Source organism: Rhinoderma darwinii, chromosome 1 (assembly GCF_050947455.1).
Source record: "Rhinoderma darwinii isolate aRhiDar2 chromosome 1, aRhiDar2.hap1, whole genome shotgun sequence".
Taxonomy (NCBI): domain Eukaryota; kingdom Metazoa; phylum Chordata; class Amphibia; order Anura; family Rhinodermatidae; genus Rhinoderma; species Rhinoderma darwinii.
The window spans coordinates 173,892,995-173,914,342 of NC_134687.1; the positions used below are offsets into that span (position 1 = coordinate 173,892,995).

The window sequence follows — 21,348 nt, forward strand, 5'->3', positions numbered from 1 at the left end:
TGTTTGGTTCAGTCAACCTCTTGTAAAATGCCCTACTAAGGCATTTTAAAGTTGTATAGCTCCTGTTCCCCAAGTGTCCTCATCTATAAGCAAGAAGGACTGACTGCTCTGGAGGACACGGTGTGTCCATAAAAATCAGTCAATGGCCAATTGATTATGGCCTCATGCACACGACCGTAGCCATGTGCACGCCCGTGTTTTTCGGGTCGGCCTGGCTGCGGACTGTCAGCCGCATGCCGCCTGCAAATCGCGGGCAATGCACATGGCCGCGGCCATTATTTTCATGGAGTCCGGACCGCAGAACACGGCCGTAATAAGACATGTCCGTTCTTTCTGCGGTGCGGGCTCCCGGGCCATGCACGGACCATAAAAACTACGGTCATGTGCATGGCCCCATAGAAATTAATGGGGCGGCAATTCTCCCATGGATTTTCGGGGGAATTGCGGCAGCAAAAGCACGTTCGTGTTCATGGGGCCTTAAATTAGAGACTGTATAATGCTCTTTTCCCCTTGCAATGAAGATGCAGGGAGATTATAGCATAAAAAGCTGGTTTCCCCCTCCAATAAGCAGCTGATGGTGGGAGTCCCAGCAATGGGACCCCTGTGTATCCTCCACTGATAATAGCTGCAAAGGGGGGTGGGCTTCTATCAGAAAGACTGGTTTCTGTTTAATGATGCTTCTCCCGCATAGTGACCCTGCAAGGGAAACAAGTATTCAGCACCAAATTTCCCTACTGATACAGTAGCAGTTTATGGTCATCGTATCAGGAGACCACCAGATAATAAACTTCCCGTCAAGGGACCTATTGAAAGTATAAGGGGTTGTACAAACTGGACAAAGCTTTTAATAACTGTCCATATAACCACTAATAAGGAAAGGAAAGCGGACCTTCCAAACGAAATTTTGAGGCAGATTTTCTGTGTGAACCCAGCTTTACTAAGCGTTTCACTCTTTTAGCAAACACACTTTGTATCTAGTAGTAACAACCATATGAGATCTGTAAATAATAATAGAGGTTGTATTACGCCTAAAATACTGCCCAGATCATCTAGAGGCAGCTGCTGTAACTTAATTTAAAGTGGGAGAATATCTAAATGTAGCCATGGCGGAAGTATTGCACAACATCTGCTCATGCTTTATTAGGGATGTATGAAAATACCTTTAATAATAATGTGCATGAACACATTACTCATTGAAAGTCAATATGGTTGACACGTCCAAGGCAATTGTTTGGTATATTTATTTAACATTTAGGCCAGCATCACATACACCGTTTTTGGTGCAGTTTTTTGAGCCAATCACAGGACCGCACACAAAAAAAATGAGGTGCATTAGTTTTTTCTTTATACCTTTTAGGGTATGTGCACACGATAGCAGGCATTTACGTCTGAAATGACAGACTGTTTTCAGGAGAAAACAGCTGCCTCGTTTCAGTCGTAAATGCTCCTCCTCGCATTTTGCGAGGCTTCTCTGACAGCCGTAAATTTTGAGCTGTGCTTCATTGAGTTCAATGAAGAACAGCTCAAATTAAGTCTGAAAGAAGTGTCCTGCACTTCTTTTGACGAGGCTGTATTTTTACGCGTCATCGTTTGACAGCTGTCAAACGACAACGCGTAAATGACAGGTTGTCTGCACAGTACGTCGGCAAACCCATTCAAATGAATGGGCAGATGTTTGCCGACGTATTGTAGCCCTATTTTCAGACGTAAAACGAGGCATAATACGCCTCGTTTACGTCTGAAAATAGGTCGTGTGAACCCAGCCTTAGAACTGCACCAACAGTAAAGCAGCAGTCACAAAATGCATGTAAGGAAGAGGTTCAGTATTTCATCTAAGGGTATGTTCACACGGCCGTAATTCGGGCATTTTACGCCTCGAATTACGCCTGAAAAGACGGTTCCATGACGACTGCAAACATCTGCCCATTGCTTGCAATGGGTTTTACGATGTTCTGATCAGACGAGGTTTAATTTTACGCGTCGCTGTCAAAAGATGGAGCGTAAAAAGATGCCTGCGTCAAAGTGCATGTCACTTCTTGGGCCATTTTTCATTGACTCCATTGAAATAACGTCCGTAAAAGACGCCGCGAAAAACGCGAGTACTTGCAAAAACGTCGCCTGAAAACAGCTCTGTAATTTCAGACGTATTTTTGCTACTGCGTGTGAACATACCCTTATAGTCCCTGCTTCATTTTTTTTTTTCCAACTGCAGCATGCTCTGTCCATGGTATTTTTGCAGGGCCCCCCTATGGACTCACCTGTGTGCATTTTACATGCAGTAATCCCAGTGTTTAAAGGGGTTGTCCAAGAGTCCGAAAAAGAGTCCAATCATTGGCTGCAGCAGTGATACCAGTAAGTATGGAACGTGACTGCTGAGGCCAGTTATTGGCTGCAGTGACCAGCACAGGACCACTAGAGTTTAAATGCAAGAGCAAAGGATTTAACAGTTTGTACTTATTTCGTTATATATTTCCTGCAGCAATTGCTCAAGGCCTGTTCACATCAGCGTTCCGTCACCATTGATCTCAATGGTGACGGAAACGTTGTTAATGGTTTCCGTTGGACACCGTTGACTGGGTTCCGTTGTTTTGGCGGAGTCAATAGGGCAGTTGACTGATTGAGCTTTGGATTAACATTAAACCAAGAAACCCGTTAAAGAACATTTTTATACTGCGTTTCTATCTGTTGTCCTACACAACGGTGTCTTGGGCCTTACGCATAATTTGCTCTTAAAGGGAATGTGTTGCCAGCAAAACATGTTTGTTTTTTTTTTAGTTAAACAATTAGTGTATAGGTGATTAAACATTGTTCTAATTTTATTTTTTTTTTCACGAGTCAGGAAATATTATAAATTGGATTCAATTGGATTCTAATTTATAATATTTCCCATTGCTGGTCACTAGATGGAGCCATTCCCAAAATTGCAGCATTGCATGTGGTAAAGCAACCACATTGCTTTATGCTGCAAAATTGGGTAAAAAGCCCTCGCTCTAGTGAGCTCTCAGCATCCCCCCCTCCTTTATCCTGGCTAGTGCCGGGATAAACAAGGGGTTTGAACGGTCTAACCTCCTACACTGTGTGTCGCCATTTTTTGAACTAACACACAGTGTAGAAGGTTTACATACAGTAGTAAACACACTGAAACACAAACATACATAGAAATCCCTTACCTGCTCCAGTCGCCGCCGCTCCCTCCGGTCCATCCGCTCCGTCTGCTGCTGCTGCTCCATGTGCACAAGTCCGGAAGCCGCGACCGGAAGTAGTAATCTTACTGTCCGGCCGCGACTTCCGGTCCACAGTAAAATGGCGCCGGACGGTGCGCATTTCAAATTGAACTGTGTGGGAGCGGCGCATGCGCAGTTCCCACACAGCGGCGTACACGAAAGTGGATGGAACGGGCCCCGTTCGCAGTCCCTATGGGACTGGAGCTGCCGTATTCCATGTCTGTATGTGTCGTTAATCGACACATACAGAAATGGAAAAAAAAATGGCAGCCCCCATAGGGAAGAAAAAGTGTAAAAATAAGAAAAAGTAACACACAAACACACAAATTAATCCAAACGTTTTTAATAAAGCACTAACATCTTTAACATATTAAAACAAATTTTGTGGTGACACTGTTCCTTTAAAACACACACAGAGTCAAATTGTGGAAGAGGTGAAAATGTGTAGAAGACTAAGTTGTCCCAAAGATGAATGAATGACACACTAACCTAATAATTACATTTACTGTCCCTAGGCCTGGGTGCGGCTGCAACCTCTGCATCCCCCATAGCCATGTCATCGTATGAACCCATATGTTATTACAAATAAAACCAATGTCAGGGAAATCGGTGCATCCTGTAGTAGTTGCCATCAGGTTGCCCTTATTTGAATCAACACTTAATGCATTTCAGAGAATATCACAGAGTGGCTTCTGTTAGAGGCTTTATTTCAATGTTATTAACAGGACCCAGATAGACAGGAGATCTCTAGGTTTGTCTGGAGAAGTTAAGTCGCTGGATCTCCACCGGCTTGGTTGGCCGTCTAGTAACATTCTAGAAGAAGACTAGCTGAAACATAGCATAAACTCAAGGTCAGATCAAGGGGCACTCTATATTTTTGAGGGTCCACACTGCCTTAAACAGGGAAAATAATGCTGAAAAAAAACCCAGGAATGAGCTATAACAAATACCATGCACATAACTGCTATGAGCCTAGTGATAAAGATGATCGAGAGAGAAAACATTCTGAACAATTCTGCAATAAATCTTCCAAACTATGAAATACATTGGTGCAGAAATCCCTAGCATCGACAGTTTGACCCATTAAATAGCCTGTTGTAGTGTAAATCAATGGGAAGATCGTGTGCCTCTAGTCAAGTTGGCCACCTCTGACACCTGTCAAGACTCCACGGTCATAAGGGCCTTTTATTCCTGCAAGAGAGAATCCCATGGCAGCATATTCCTCCAAGTATGTCCAAGTCAATATACAGCCCTGCAGCAGTCTTAGATCTTTCACTCTCCACATCATCAACTACATCACGTTTCGTACAATTTTGTGAATACACGTATATCTACAGAAAATCACATCAAATGGCTACATGTGAAAATCGAGCACAGTACAGAACAATTCGAGTATACCACTCAAGAGGCGTGAATAAAAATCTATCACGGCAGGACCTGCATTCCTCGCTTCCGCCATCGCTAGTAGTCTCTGTTCTACCTGTCTCAACAGGACTGCAGTTCTTATCTTACACAGTCACTTACACATTTCAATGGCTCTTGGCTTCACATACATTTGTTATATGTAGAGTATTCCATATTATCTCCTAGGAAGCTCAGATGACAAGTATGTGCAGGTTCATGACCTCCAAAGGTTTCCTTTACATTTTGAAGTCTTTTGTAGAAAAAAAATAAAAATGAAGCAGGAAATGTTATCATTACTACAATATCAAAGTTTCTTTAACCTACAAATATTTGCTTCATATGACTAAAGCATCAATAGAATTCCGAAATGGTTTACCGGTTGGAGTAAAATCCACTTGCACTAAAATAAGGCTTTTATTTCTTTTTATTAACATCTATATTTTAAGGATAAAAACTTTTTTGTTGTGTGGAGTAGGGTCAGGCTTACTGTTTTCTGGGGAATAGTTGTAGAACATTTTTCCCATATCACTTATAGTTGTATTAAGTGGACAATATCGGTCCCATATATTAAAACTGGTGTTGTTGTCTATAATAACCAGAGTTCAGGTTTTAGGACGTCCGATTGGTTGATTTGGACAAGAAGACCATTTTCTCTGAAAGTTTCATTAAGTAAGACTTAGAGGTAGCCACAGACATGTGATATCTGTAGGTTGTTGGTCACAAATGCCCAGTTGGCTTTGGGGTACATAGGGTGGTAGGTCCTGAGCATAAATAATGAGTGAAGCAGTGGTGATCAACCGTGCACATGATTGCGGTATCGGATGTGATCTATGGACCGCATATCCGATTCAATGTCCCATGTCCCTCACTTTCAATAGACAGGTGGCCACACATACTTGGTTACTTTCCATGGTCTATGGGAGACACGGTAAATGCAGAGTGAGAACAATCAGTTGTCTTATTATCAAGCGTTTACTATAACGGAGGTTAACTGGGCATGTGTGGCAATCTCTCTGCTGCAAAAAAAGGAAAAAGGGTCCCCTATTTTGAGAAAGATCGGTGGCAGTTTTTTTTAGCAGAACTCCCACCAAGCTAAAATTTATATCAAGATAGTTTATGATATTCATTTTGATATAGTGGGACTGCCCATTTACTAAATGGTGATAACACTATCACACACAAAAACACAGGCCAGAACATCATCATTAAAAATGTTTTATCATCTGGGGTTGGAAAATGATCTGTTTTATCTTACAGACAGTAAATAGCTCCATGTGTGTTCTTCTGCAGAGTACGACTCTGTACAGTACACATATGGAAGTCGGGAGCCAGGGGCCACAGGATGACCACCCAAGCACATGCAATTCTCCTCTCACACAACTTTATAAAGCCTTTTATACCAAAAATATGAAGGTCACTCCAGGTCTACAAATCCCGAAGTTTAGATTTTACTTTAGTTATTTATAAAATGAAGAAAAGGTGTGATTTACTTAAGAATCTGATTTTTTCCAGAAAGGTTCCTTTATCTGCGATCTTAGAACTAATATTAATATTGTGGGTACGCGGTAATCAGAAAGGTCATGGTAGTTTGAAGTATTACAGTATCAACACATCGATAAAGGAGCTACCAAGAAACCAATGACCGATGACCTCACTTCAGACATTTGGCATGGGTAGGACGTTATATAGAGGATTCCACAGGTCTAATGACTGGCAATATTTTGGACTGTGGTGATGGGGGTCTTACATTGTGCAGCGACATGTAGATGTTCAAGTGCAACATTCGATCACTATTAGATATGGAACTCCTCTGTAGCATGTGAAATATCCTTAGGTGTCCCCCACATGCAGAGTTGCGTAAATACATATTATGACCCAAAAGTATTTATATGCTTTATTTTTGCCTTTTCAATCATTACTTATTATTGTGCTGTCAGCGCTCTTCCACTGGATTTCCTTTATTGGCCCAGTTCAAGAACTTAAAGCCAACTTAAACATCAAGCAGAGGGAAGTGCTGTAAAGCATATGTAAAAATAACTTGTGACCTAAAGAAAAAGCCCAACAGAAGCCATTGGTTCACCTTGGCTGGAAAATGGAGAGTGCACAAGCCAGGTGCAGGAAGGAAGCTGGGTGGGTGTACAGAATGATGGACTTTAGGCCATGTCACGGAGGCTCCTTGGCTCATTATCCGGCTGGGTGTCCTCTGAATGAACTTCTTTCCGATGAATTACTATTACAGATGAGTCACATTATTATGATAAAGTAAGGTGTCAGTACTATGTCATTACAGATAGTGTAGGGTTTCACTTAAACGTGGCTTACATGATGTCGGTCCCCATCTAGAACCAATGGGTCAGGTATGGTAACCCCATGATAATTTAGCTTCAAAAACGTAAACTATTATAGCGGATACTAGACAACGAATTTGTTCTCAAACACATACAGAATTTATTTTGTAATTTTCAGATCAGGTTTCTTATGTCCTGCATTTGTGGTGACCCCTTCTTTGGAGATCTTCTCACTGACTACCAAGGACTTACTAAGAGAAACCCAGACAGAGTGGCGAATGTCCAATTTAATGTGATACGGTTACTGAAAAGCAGAAATACTTGCTATCTCGTGAACATCAGTGTCCCATCATATTTAGCTAATTTCCTGGGTTTCCACTTGACTGACAGCAAACAATATACTGTCCTTATTACGGATGATCACTGTAACAATATACTAAGCCAAGGCAAACTGAGAAGCTTACTGCTCAGACTACGCACCTCACCCAGACAAACCGCTAAGGCTTCCTAACAAATGTATCCTTTATATTTGGGACTTTACAGATTATAACAGTTTCACCTGCAATAAACCGATGTTATTATATTATGTATGTGACAACTTCAGAAAGAAAAGAAAATTAAAGATAAATTACCGTAAATCATCGAATGTTTAGCACGTCAGTCATTTTTCACAGAAAATAGAAAAACTACTATGTAACAATATATGGACACATTTTATATATTCTCTGGCTGCTAGGCATCTGCTTACGGGTACAGCCACACGTGACGCATTTTCCTGGTATTTCCGTAGCATAAAAATGTGCTGCGGAAAACATTGCAATGTCCAATGGGAAAAATATTCCACAACTCAAATTTCTTGCGTTGTGGAATATTTTTCCATAGGCTTACATTCTAAAGTTTTCCTAAACCTATTTATATGCTGCGGAAATGCAAGACAACTACGCCACGTGTGACTGCACCCTTATGGATAACTCCAGGTTTGGCTGGATCTAACCAGAATCTCTCTTTCCCCTGGTCATACTCACAGGGTCAAGGAAGCGGAGATCTGGGAGATCTAATCTAGAATATCCTTACAGATGCTCTACAGAAATCATATGGAGTAGTAAGTGGACACACTTTGTTTAACCTAACAAAACAGACCGGGAAATTCAATTATTAGTGACCACCTTGTTTCCTCCATGATAGACACAGATAAAGTAGGACAGGGTAGATCTTAGCTTCCCCGAGTACAGGGAGTCTTGGGGGAATAAGTCAAGAGGAAGAATAGGTTTAAAAGGGTGTTTCCTACCATAAGCATTAAAAGTATATATATATATATATACCAACATCAATGTCTGTGAAATAGTGGGTCGACTGCTGGGACTCCCACCGATGCATAGAATGAAAGGGCATAGGCTTTGATAAAGTGCAATGGCTCTTTTACCCTTCTTTTTCCAAAACAGTGCCGCTTGCAACTCTGAGCTATGTTGGTCTAGGGAATATTTGGGGGGGGGGCGGAAATTCAGATCCCCACCAATAAAATATTGACGGTGGATCTACTTGATGTGCATGGAATGTCAGAAGATTCGTTTTGGGTGGATTTCTTTACCTTTCCGGTTTGGATGGAGTTGTACTTTAATGATACTGTATAGATACAAGCATTGGTGCACATACATGGGAACCACAGCAACCATTCATTTTCTACCGTCCTCGCTTCTACTAAATAGTTGTCACGCTTACTTGCCAGCAGTCATTGCTGCTATGAATCAGAAAAAAAACAATGCGGTCAGCTAAAACCATCTCAACAAAAGCAAAACAAAAAACATTTAAAAAGAACACAAGAATATATCCAGAAGGAGTAATGACTACAACCCCTAGAAGCGGCAGGTGTCCTATCTGTCAACACATCTGCACGCCTCATCCCACACGCACATCTGCCGGGCGGACGGACTCAGACACACCTTTCAGCCCTCAGCCTGATCTTTACTACATAGGTGAAATCTCTTCTATGTGATTATTCCAGCGCCTGAAGCCATGGCATCTGAGTGCCCAGGATACTACAACATGGTCCCCTGTCATTATGAAGAGGGTGCCGTGCCCAGGGACTCATATGACTATTACTTTCCTTTCTCTTGCTTAGTTCACTGAAGTAACAATAAAGTAAAAAATACCTTTTAATTAGTAACTAGTTAAAAACAGGGGTAACACACCACTGTGACATAAGCCCCACCGTGATTGTTAAAAAACGTATTAAACAAAAAACACTGAGTCATTGTGATACATCTAACTCGGTGTTTATAACAATATTATGTCTGGAAACAGCATATATCCAGGGCACATCAGTAGTACAATCCCAAAATAAAGCACAGGCGTCCGAATAGATCGGGTCTCCTAGTGCTGGGTGTAACACGATATGACTATCCCCAATGCAAACATTCCATAAACAGTACAACGACCCTACGCGTTTCAGGTACTCATCCTCAGGGGTCCGTATAATGGTAACTCTGGCCTTCACACCAGCGATAGAATCCTTTAACAGCAGATATTCTGCTGTGCGTCACGGCAAAGATGCACGTATTGATGTCAACGGCATACTTCATTGCAGGCGCTACGTTACTATAAACGCTAAACTCCACCCCTCGTATTCTAGCGGCAAACATGAACTGACCAATCCCCACACCCTCACGATTAGTGACACCTGCCCATGTGACCCCCCGCCGTCAGCTGACAACCAGGGGTCATCATCGGCCGTATCAAACCGCACGCGCAGGCGCAGTAGAAGTCAGGGACAATTCGCCCAGACTGCCAAAATAGGAGAAGGTAAGCGCTAACGATAATGGATTGTAAGTAAATCTCGCGGGACAGTTAAACACCGCAAGTAGGCTACCTCACAAAGCAACTAAAAATGTAATTAATCACATGTAGGGTGGAAGGAAATACGATCCCTCATGACATGGGGGACCGAGAGACGATCGCCGTTAAAAAACGGCAGACCAATAGGGCCATCTCAAACCTACATGTGTTAGGCAAAAATGAACTCACCCACCCCCTGGGCAACCCAAGGGAGATAGGTCGTCCATACGGAGTGTTAAATAAAACATGTATAATTAGTCTGCTCATTTAAACCTGCTGGATGTATGCATTCCAGTCTGTGGATCCATTGTGCTTCTTTGCGTAAAATCAGGTTATCCCAATCACCTCCTCTTTTGGGGGGTCTAACAAGTTCAATAGCTTGAAACTTTAAACATGCTGCCTGGCCTTGGTGTTTGGCATGCACATGCTTAGATATTGGGGTGTCCCTATCATGGACAATATCTCCAACATGCTCCCTAATACGGCGACGAAATTGTCGTGCTGTTTTTCCCACATAGTTAAGGGGGCATGGACATGTGATTAGGTAGACCACTCCCGCAGTCTTGCAATTGACATAATCCCGAATAGTGTATTGTTTCTGTGTGGTGACGCTAGTGAAGCTATTACCTTTAAAAATGAAATCACAGGCTTTACAACTACCACACCTAAAGGTGCCTGGTATTTGTCTGTCCAGCCACGTGCCCCTAGGTGAAATGGGGTCAAAACAGCTGTGCATGACTCTGTCCCTTATATTTTTCCCTCTCCGATAGGTGACAGACGGCCTCTGTGTGATTTGATCTACCAGATCTGTATCAGAACTGAGAATACGCCAATACCTATTCAGTATCTGCATAATATCATTTTGTTTGGAATCATAGGTACCTATGAGTCTTGTGACCTGTTCTTCTTTCCGTTTTTTAGGGACCAGAAGACATTGCCTATCAGCATCCCTTGCTCCCTCATAGGCCTTCCTGATAACCCTCTCGGGGAAACCTCTGTCCTTCAATCTTGTTTTGAGCTCCTTGGCCTGGAACTCAAAATCACCCATAGAACTACAATTCCTACGTACTCTCATAAATTGGCCTTTTGGTATGCCACTTTTGAGGGAATGGGGATGACAGCTATTCCATTGCAGGAAACTATTTGTTGCTGTTTCTTTCCTATGTACCTTAGTGTGGATTGTGCCATCTGATGTTTTTGTGATTTTCAAATCTAAAAAAGACAATTCTTTCTCACTGATCTCACATGTGAATTTAAGTCCTACATCATTCTTGTTGAGGGCTGCTACAAAATTATGGAACTCATCCGCTGTAGAGTTCCAGAGGATCAACACGTCATCAATATATCTAATCCATAATCCAACAGATGAAGTCCAATTGACAAATTTGTCCCCAAAGACAATTGTCTCCTCCCACCAGCCAAGAAATAAATTTGCATAGGTGGGAGCAGCAGGACTCCCCATTGCAGTACCACATTTCTGATGGAAAATTTTGTCTTCAAAAATAAATATATTTCTTTCAAGAACAAACTGTAATAACTGCATGACAAACTGGTTATGAGCTACAAACTGGGTACCTCTAGATCCCAAATAGTACTCGACCGCTTTATAGCCACATTTGTGCGGTATGGATGAATACAACGCCTCGACATCCAGACTCGCCAAAATTGTATCTTTCTCCAGGGAAATGCCATCAATCTGTTTCAGGACATCCATTGTGTCACGCACATATGATGTGAGACTCAAAACAAAGGGACGCAACACTTGGTCAACATACGTGCTCACATTTTGAGTTAAATTATTTATGCCTGAAACAATAGGTCTGCCACGTAAAGGAGGATAACCTTTGTGGATTTTGGGCAGGCTATAGAAACACGCCATAACAGGAAATTGTGGGTATAAAAACCCAAATTCCCCTGCACTAATCAAAGATCTGCTCTTTGCATCACTCAAAATGCTCAGCAACTCTTTCTTGAATAATGCCGTGGGGTTATCCTTTAAAATGGTATAGCAGTCATGGTTAAATAAAATGTCCTCACACATCTTCTTATAGCCATCCCTGCTCATGACCACAATGTTCCCACCTTTATCGGATGATTTGAGAACAATATTCTCTTTTTTCTCTAAAGTGGTCAGAGCTAATCGTTCAGACCAAGACAAATTATTATCCATTCCCCTGCTATCCTGACTGAGACTTTTGATCTCATCTCCCACCATATCCACAAATAAATCCACATTGGTAAAGTCTCCTATAGGTGGCAATTTCCTACTCTTCATTTTAAGGTTGGTGAAGGGACCTATACCTGGAGTGCGTCCAGATTCCTCTAATAGCCCCTCAAGGACCGAAAGACCTTCCATATCAGACTCCTCTAGGCCTAATTCCATGCATTTTTTTCTATTATGGTGTTTAAAAAATTTTATCCATTTAAGTTTGCGAGCAAATAAATTGAGATCTTTTATCCACGAAAATGAGTCAAATTTAACTGTAGGGACAAAGGAAAGTCCCTTTTCTAATAGTGTAATCTCTGATGCACTCAAATTATATTCAGAAAGGTTAATGATTTGAAGCCTATCCATGTTATTCCCCTTCACTAATCCTTTTGACCCCTCAGCATATAGCGGGAAATGGGAGGATTGTTGGCTAAAAAATTATTGCCACTATTAGAAGAGGCTCTCCCACGGCCTCTATTTCTACTTCTTGCTCCTCCCCTAAATTTATGTTTCCCACCACTACCGCCAAAGAATGGGCCCACTCTTTCAGAGTCTGTAGTTTCACTCTCTGATGTGGAAGGGTCAGATTCCCTCGGCCCCCTATTGGTCTGTTGATATTGCTGTTGTTGTGTAGTGACAAAATCATACGCTTTTTTCTCCCTAAATTCCTGTAGGTCTCTCTGGAATTGGAAGTGTTTTCGTTCCTTAAGATGATTAGTAAACCTTTCCAAAGTTTGTTGGAGGATTTTGTCCTTTTTTTCAAAACCTGGGGTATCTACCAAGGACTTGGCTGCCTCAATCTCTTTTTTAAGCTCAACACTAATAAAGTCAAACTGGACTTTTTCTTCCTCTACCAAGATCTGCATCAGCCTAAGTGAGCTCCCTGTAATCTCCTGTTCCCACCTTTCTTTAATATTAGCGGTTTTTAATCTTAATGCTGGGAAAATGGGGACCCTGAGACCTCTGGGAACTATCTTATTCTTTAAATAGTTTTCCAGACTCTGGATCTCCCACCAACTTCTAGTATAATCTTTGTGCAGTCTATTAAGATTTTTAAAGGTGGATTTGAGAGATGCACCCTGAACTGTATACGTCAGTTCACACTCTGAAAAGACGCTTTTGGCCTCACTCATCCACCCATCTGTGTTTAATTCAGAAAGTGCAAAGGCTGCCATACCTAGATAAACTGAAATTATTAACTGTATGGATTAAATGTAATTTCACTGTCTAGTTTGATAGAAATCTAATTGTGCTCCCACAATATGAGTAAATTATATAGTTCACTGAAGTAACAATAAAGTAAAAAATACCTTTTAATTAGTAACTAGTTAAAAACAGGGGTAACACACCACTGTGACATAAGCCCCACCGTGATTGTTAAAAAACGTATTAAACAAAAAACACTGAGTCATTGTGATACATCTAACTCGGTGTTTATAACAATATTATGTCTGGAAACAGCATATATCCAGGGCACATCAGTAGTACAATCCCAAAATAAAGCACAGGCGTCCGAATAGATCGGGTCTCCTAGTGCTGGGTGTAACACGATATGACTATCCCCGGGCGGACGGACTCAGACACACCTTTCAGCCCTCAGCCTGATCTTTACTACATAGGTGAAATCTCTTCTATGTGATTATTCCAGCGCCTGAAGCCATGGCATCTGAGTGCCCAGGATACTACAACATGGTCCCCTGTCATTATGAAGAGGGTGCCGTGCCCAGGGACTCATATGACTATTACTTTCCTTTCTCTTGCTTACTTTTACACTGTAGGGAAAACAAAACTGCTCCGATCACCAGGCTAGAAGGGAGTTCAGAAAAGGTGGAAACTCCTGTACAACTAAGTGGAAGAATAGACTTTCCTACAAATCACATGGATGATCCAATATCGAACAATCGCCTGAGAACATCGTGCATGGAAAGATACAGTATATTACAATGCGAAGAAAAATGTTTGCATAGCAAATGATTCTGACTCTGGCACAAGTTCCAATAATTCTCTATTAGATAGGAAGTTCTTGGTTGACTGTTGTTAGTTACCATGATTGGGGATTGTGGAGAGGTTTTACACCAGTCTGAACAGTATCCAAAGTGATTCCAGTCAGATTTTTCACAAGAATACATAAAAATCACTGACAATGTTATCATCATTGCTGCACTTCAGCATTGAAACCCAGAGAGTTCACTTGGCATCCTCATGTAAATATGGTGAACAGTGCCAGTCTACCAATATGGATCATAAACTTTATCTATGTATCGGTGCTAAGTCCTTTAAACTTTGCATACCCCCGAGAGAATCCCACATGGCGGATCGAGTCATTAGAGACCTGTAGATCAAGGTCATGTAATCTGAAGCTCCACTACAACCTCTAGCAGGAAGAGCATGCTTAGTATTGTAGTCCTTCACAGGTGATGGTATGAGCTTACCTTCCGTCATAGTCCCCGGCAGCATGCATGTACAGGGAGCAGGCAATGAGTAACTTTACAGCTAGTTCCATGGCTACGTAAGGAGTCCCAGTAAGGTCGGTCAGGTGTGGAGGGCACACAGGTGGAGGAGCCCAGGCTTCTCTGTGGCAGCCCGCAGCGTGTGTGCGTGCGGTTCCCTGCTGGGAGCAGTACTCTGACACTTGCTCTGCTCCCTCCCTGGGCTGTGTGTAAGGAGGAGCCGCCTCACCACTACACACTCAGTGCCAGTGCACGTCACCTTCACTTTCTTCCTCATCCTCCCTCCCCATCTCTCTTAGTGACCCTCGGTGCCCCTCACACTCCCGGACCCTTCCCGCCGGCCGGAGCTATACGTATAATACAGGTTCCTCACACACCGGGCGCGGCGGCTGCTGCTACTATGAAGTGCGTTCCCCTTAACATGGAAAACACCGAATATCCTGAGTCGTGACCTCCTGTCAGACTGTTAGGAATCCTCTGCAGCTGTTAATACGGAGCTGTATCTGAAGAAAAGCTTGCTGACAACCAATATGGCCTCCGATATTGCTCCTCAGTTGTCACCCAACTTTCCAAAAATTAGGAGCCACAGTCTAGTTATAGAGAGATATGGGAATGGTTATGTAAGGGTATGTTCACACGACAACGCCAAATACGTCTGAAATTACGGAGCTGTATTCAGAAGAAAACAGCTCCTGAATTTCAGACGTTTTTACAAGTGCACGCGTTGTTCGCGGTATCTTTTACGGACGTATTGGAGCTGGTTTTCTTTGGAGTCAATGAAAAACGGCTCTAATTACGTTCCAAGAAGTGTCCTGCACTTCGACGCGGCCATAATTTTACGCGCCGTCTTTTGACAGCGACGCGTAAAATGACAGCTCGTCTGCACAGAACATCGTAAGACCCATTTCAAGCAATGGGCAGATGTTTGCCGACGTATTGGAGCCGTCTTTTCAGGCGTAATTTGAGGCGTAAAACGCCTCCATTACGCCTGAAACGAGGTCGTGTGAACATACCCTAAGGCTTCCTTCACATATATTTTTTTTTTGAGGCGTTTCTTTTTCTTAGGCTTGTAAAAATAAAGTAATGAATTTCATTAATTTTTTTATAATAATTTTTTATGTGCCGTTTTATTTATGCAGACAATAGTAAACATGGAAAAATAGAAAGGATAATGTCCAGCACTCGATACAAAATAAAAGCCAAAATATTTATTTTATCCGGTTAAAACAAGTAAACTTTAGTGTGTCGTTTTATATCATTTATAAACAAGTATATAGCAAGGCTGGGTTCACACTAGGTTTTTTGCAGGCGGAAAATCTGCCTCAAAATTCCGTTTGTAAGTTTGAGGCAGATTTTCCTCTGCCTGCACGCCGATTTTTGCTGCGTTTTTCACCTGCGGTCATTGAGCGGTGCGGGCATAAAACGCTGCGAAACACGCTTTCTCTGCCTCCCATTGATGTCAATGGGAGGTCAGAGGCGTAATCGCACGAAGATAGGGCATGTCCCTTCTTTCTCCCGCAAACGCCAGTTTTAACCGTTCGCGGGAGAAAACCGCTGACGCCTCCCATTGAAATCAATGGGAGGCATTTTCGGACGTTTTTTGGCGAGTTTCCACGCCAAAAAACTCGTAAAAAAACTCAGTGTGGACCCATCCTTATACAAACAGTTGAAAGAAAGTCACGCACATCAATCAAGTTTAATGTATATATATATGTGTGAATACATATAATCTTTTTGTGAAAAAGAAAACATAGAAACCCATGTGAGGTAGTTGTCCTCACAGCACAGGAAGAATCCTGTTGACTGAAAATTGCAACTAGATTAAATCACAGAATCAATTGCCCACATTATTTTTATCATCATTTATACAGAACTATTAGGCTCCATGGTACAATGTGAAACAAAACAGTGATGAGAACATCAAAAAACAATTATCAATGCAAAACAGATTCAAACATGACAAGACGCAACGAGGAAAATCACTGCCCAGACCAGTTTATGATATAAGAGGATTTGTGGATAAAAACAAGAGGTGGAGGTTCTACAAGCGACATTTAGGGTTAGAGGTGATATCCAACTTGTTAGGGCCTGTTTATGTCTAATTTTTTTCATCCGTAGGAGGTATACATCAGAGGGAGTCCCGACATATACCTCCGATGGAAGATATCAACGTATCCCACTGTAAAGGCATGCAATGGTATACTTGAAGCGCTGTGCCCGGGGAAGCCCCTGATGTCACTGTCCCTATATAGACAGTGTTATCACAGGCTTTCAATTAGTCCCTGGCAAGAGCATCGCAAGCGCTCTGGCCGAGGACTTCTGTCTTGGAAAAGCCCTTGACGTCACTATCCATATATGGACAGTGAGGTTAGGAGCCTTGAAAACATGGAATCCATGAACAGAGCATCGGCAACACACTGGCCAGGGATTCAGCTCCTGGTGGAGCCCCTGCCATCAAATATGGACAATGACGTTAGGAGCTTTAAGATTCTGGAATCCCTGGCCAGAGCGACAGCAATGCTCTGGCCAGGAATTCCACTAATGGGGAAGCCCCTGACGTCACTGTGCATATAGGGACGGTGATGTCAGGGGCTTCTCCAGTCCCAGAGTCCCCGGCCAGAGCGCTAGCGATGCTCTGACCAGAGACTCCGTAGTTGAAAGCCCCTGACAGCACTGTCCATATATGGACAGTGACGTCAGTGGCTTCCCCAGTGCCAGAAACCCTTGGGCCAAGCATTACCTGATTCTCTTCCTGGGGATTCCGGCCCTGGGGATGCTCCCCAAAATATAAGTTTAACATAAACCAGTGACGGATGCCATACAGTGGCATTCGTCACACATAGACTCCCATGTAAAAAACTTATTCTGCACAGTATAAAATTTTTTTTTGCAGGATCCCTCAGGATGGAATATCATAGTATAATATGTTAGTCCATCCTCAAAAAACAGGTATACCAACATATACCAGCCCGACGGATGACAAAAGGACACCCTATTGACCTCGCCCTATGGACAAGTTTAGCATGTATGTAGGGATCTTTCCCAACGTACATGCTAAATGAAGGCTAAAAACGTGATGTTCTTAAGATAGTAGAGGTGATAATAAAGAATTGAAATAATTAAATCCCATTGGCTTCCAGTTAATCAAACAAGTTTTAGCCCAAAACACTAGAGAACAGCAACCACACTGCATAACTACATTCCTCCATCCACAGTCAGAAGACAAAGAGAAGCCAGAAAATAAGTTTTCATTGAACGTATGTTAATCCAGGCGTCCCCTAGTGGATACTCTAAGCATATTGCTAGTTTTTCTTCTTGTCTGAGTGAAGAGATCCTTTTTAAATTATAAAATCTACACACAGTGTGGAGAATTTACTAAGTCTGGCGTTTCATAAACTGAAGTACGTCGGAGTGAAATGTCCCAAATTTAATAAATTAGGCGCATCTCGGGCAGTCCAAAAGATAGAAAATTATATCTACGACTTCTATAAGCTAGCCTCGATTTGCGTTACAATTTGCACCATTTCCTGTCTTTAAAAATCATAAATTTGTTGGAAACTTGCTGGTTAACAACGCTCACTTTTCAAAAGTGGAGAGGAGAGAAAATTCAAAGTATTTAGCACAAATATGGAGTACCAAAATTAGTGACATTTTTTACGTCACCAAAAATGGCAAAAAGCTGCTAAGAAATTCCCCAGTGTCTTGTATTCCATATTAGAGAACTGCAAGAAGTAACTGAATTACTATATATCTTTTACATCTTTTTAAATCCAAAGTAGAAGACGATTTCAGCATAATAGAGAGAAGAAACATTTCCTCAGGAAATTTTAGGAAATTTTCCCCTTCTCCTGTGTGCCACTATCTGATTCCTCTTTTGAGAGGGTGGCTTGAGAGGGTGGCTTAAAAGGGTGTTCCCATCTTAGACATTTATAGCATATCCACAAGAAATCCCATAAATGTCTGATAGATATGGGTCCAGACAGAGAATCAATGGAGAGGTGGCTGAGAATTACTTTAAGAGCCGAGCTCACTGTGCTTTGCTGTTTCCATTAGTCCCACAGACATCAAATGGAACGGTAGAACAGATGCGTGACCACTGCTCCATTCAAACTCCTTCTCCCTGCATGACTGGTCGAGGGACCCCTGTTCTAGTGATCAGTGCGGTTCCAGTGGTGGGGTCACCAGCGATCAGGAATTTATGAACTATCGTATGGATAGATGATCAATGTTCTTTGAAGGATAACCCCTTTAACATCGAGGTTGACCAGTGTCTCTTTCTCTAGCATCTGAGAAATTGGAAAGAAAACTGTCAAATATATCTCTTAAATTTCCTTACTCATGATAGAGAAGCAAGACTAATCCTCTGAATTAAAGTATTCTGAAAAACTAAGCTATGGTTCACTAAGCTTGAAGTTCCCCAAGAATAGCCAATGTTAAAAGAAGACCTTTAATGTTTCATACTCAAAGCGTGCCTAAAGGAGACGCTTCAAAACCAGATCTCAGACAAATGTCATGTTGGAAATGGGTTGTGTCCTGTGGTTCTTCCATTCTACAGAGACTTTAAATCCTTTTTATGAGTGGTTGATGAGAGATTGCGCATGTTTACAGATATAATCTTAAAGCATAAGTTTTGACACATTTGATGAATTAACCCATAATGAAAATAGAAGACTTTCTAGTCTGTGTGTCAACACTCCATTACATACTCTTTGGAAATGTTATTTTGTGTTATTTACCTGGCTGTGGACCTTCTGTGTCTTGATCGGATTGGCACAGGATAGACTGGGGCATGGAGTTTAAGGAATCCCTGGTTTTCAGCTTTAAACCCTGCATGTTTCTTTTGGAAGCAAATAAATTTTCAGATCGATATTTCAAGAATAGCCTCCGGTTGGTGGATAAGGTAACAGCAGGACAGATAACACGATTACTGCATAGCTGGGATCAGATGAGGAACTGGATTCAAAGCTGTAAGCAGGAAGCAAAACAGTAGAGGTACCAGGGTTGAGACAGACAAGTAGACAGAATATAAAGTCATTAACTGAATCAGAGGAGCAGGAAGTAAAGTGGACACCAAGACAAGAAATAAAATCCTGTGCAGGAGGCAAATAAGAGAAGAGTTAGGGCATGGTAAAGGACACGCAATGAGTGCCTGAGTAGAGCAAGTTTAAACATACATCGGTTGGATCCAGTTGCTGTAGCAAATCAATCTATGGGAGGTGGGTGTACCAATGCTGTATCTAGGACAGGTGGCTGCAAGGCCCAAATCTTGACGACTATCGGCCACACTGCAAGATAATGATGAAAAACACCAAGTGTGAACTTGGCCTTTTACTTAATTTTTGCAATGGTGACACATTGATTAATCTTCCCCTCTGTCTTCACTGTAATCTAAGAAATTAGATTATGGTGGCTCAGCCACTTCCAGGGTGATTTCAAGGCAAACATTTACCTTCATAAACTTCAAGAGAGTGAAGCGTTGGTTTTAACTCCCCTTCCTCCTCATCTTGTTATCTGTACATAAGATATTTCGAGTGTGACGATAAAGATCATACATGACCCCTCAGCTATATTTTTTAGGTTGCATTGACAAGGAGCTGGAGTTTAAGGGGAACTCCTTTATCAGGCCATACACTTTAAAACAACTAAAGAATATTAGTAGCTAACGATCTCTATACTTCTTAATACATTACAGTGACATGATCGTAATAGAACATATATAGATATACATACAGTACTGTGAAAAAGTCTTAGGCAGTTGTGGAAAATGCTGCAAAGTAAAAAGAAAGCATTCAAAAATGGATGTGTTAATATTTGTTTTTTTGACAACATGCAAAGTGAATGAACAGAAGTGGAATCTAAATCTAATCAATATTTTGTCTGACCACTCTTTGCCTTCAAAACAGCATCAATTCTTGCATTGCACACAGTTTTTTTAGGAACTCGGCAGGGAGGTTGTTCCAAACATCTTGGAGAACTAACCACAGATATTTTCTGGTTGTAGGTTTCCTCAAATTCTTCTGTCTCTTCATGTAATCCCAGACAAACTAAATGATGTTGAGATCAGGGCTCTGTGGGGGCCATATCAGCACTTCTAGGGCTCCTTGTACTTCATTACGCTGAAGATAGTTCTTAATGACATTGGCTGTGTTTGGGGTCGTTGTCCTGCTGCAGAATAAATTTTGAGCCAATCAGACGCTTCACTGATGGTATTGCATGATGGATAAATATCTCCCTGTAATTCTCAGCATTGATTAAACCATTAATCCTGACAAAATCCCCAACTCCATTTGTTGAGATGCAGCCCCAAACTTGCAAGGAACCTCCACCATGCTTCACTGTTGCCTGCAGACACTCATTATTGTACCGCTCTGCAGCCCTTCAGCAAACAAACTGCCTTCTGTTACAGCCAAATATTTCACTATTTGACTTATCATTCCATGACATTTTTCTGCACCCCAGTACCTATGTTTTCGTGCATAGTTTCTGGCCTTGTTTCCACATCGATGGTATGGCTTTTTGGCTGCAATTCTTCCATAAAGACCATTTCTGGCCATACTTCTCCGAACATTAGATAGGTGTACTTGGATCCCACTGGTTTCTGCCAGTTCTGAGCTGATGGCACTGCTGGACATCTTCTGATTTCGAAGGAAAGTGAGCATGATGTGTCTTTGATCTGCTGCACTAAGTTTCCTTGGCCGACCACTGCGTCAATGGTCCTAAACGTTGCCCGTTTCTTTGTGCTTCTTCAAAAGAGCTTGAACAGCACATCTTGAAACCGCAGTCTGCTTTGAAATCTTTGCCTGTTAGAGGCCTTGCTGATGCAGTATAACTACCTTGTGTCTTGTTGCTGTTCTCAGTCTTGCCATAGTGGACCTGTGACATGAAACTGTCTTCCACAACCTCACCATTGTAGCAGAGTTTGTCTGTTCCTCATCCAGTTT

At 41.9% G+C, this 21,348-nt stretch overlaps 1 protein-coding gene across 6 annotated transcripts in view; it reads right to left on the bottom strand.

The window, feature by feature from the left end:
- The window catches only part of NPNT (nephronectin), a 96,369-nt gene extending 81,649 nt beyond the window's left edge, over positions 1-14,720 (bottom strand). For 3 of the 6 annotated variants that reach the window (XM_075849756.1, XM_075849754.1, XM_075849751.1), the window contains exon 1: positions 14,390-14,720. In XM_075849756.1, the coding sequence (XP_075705871.1) occupies positions 14,390-14,460 (71 nt within the window). In that variant the 5' untranslated portion in view covers positions 14,461-14,720. The remainder of the gene's footprint in view (positions 1-14,389) is intronic. The other 3 variants (XM_075849752.1, XM_075849753.1, XM_075849755.1) reach the window with 3 other exon arrangements.
- Positions 14,721-21,348: the final 6,628 nt, after the last annotated feature.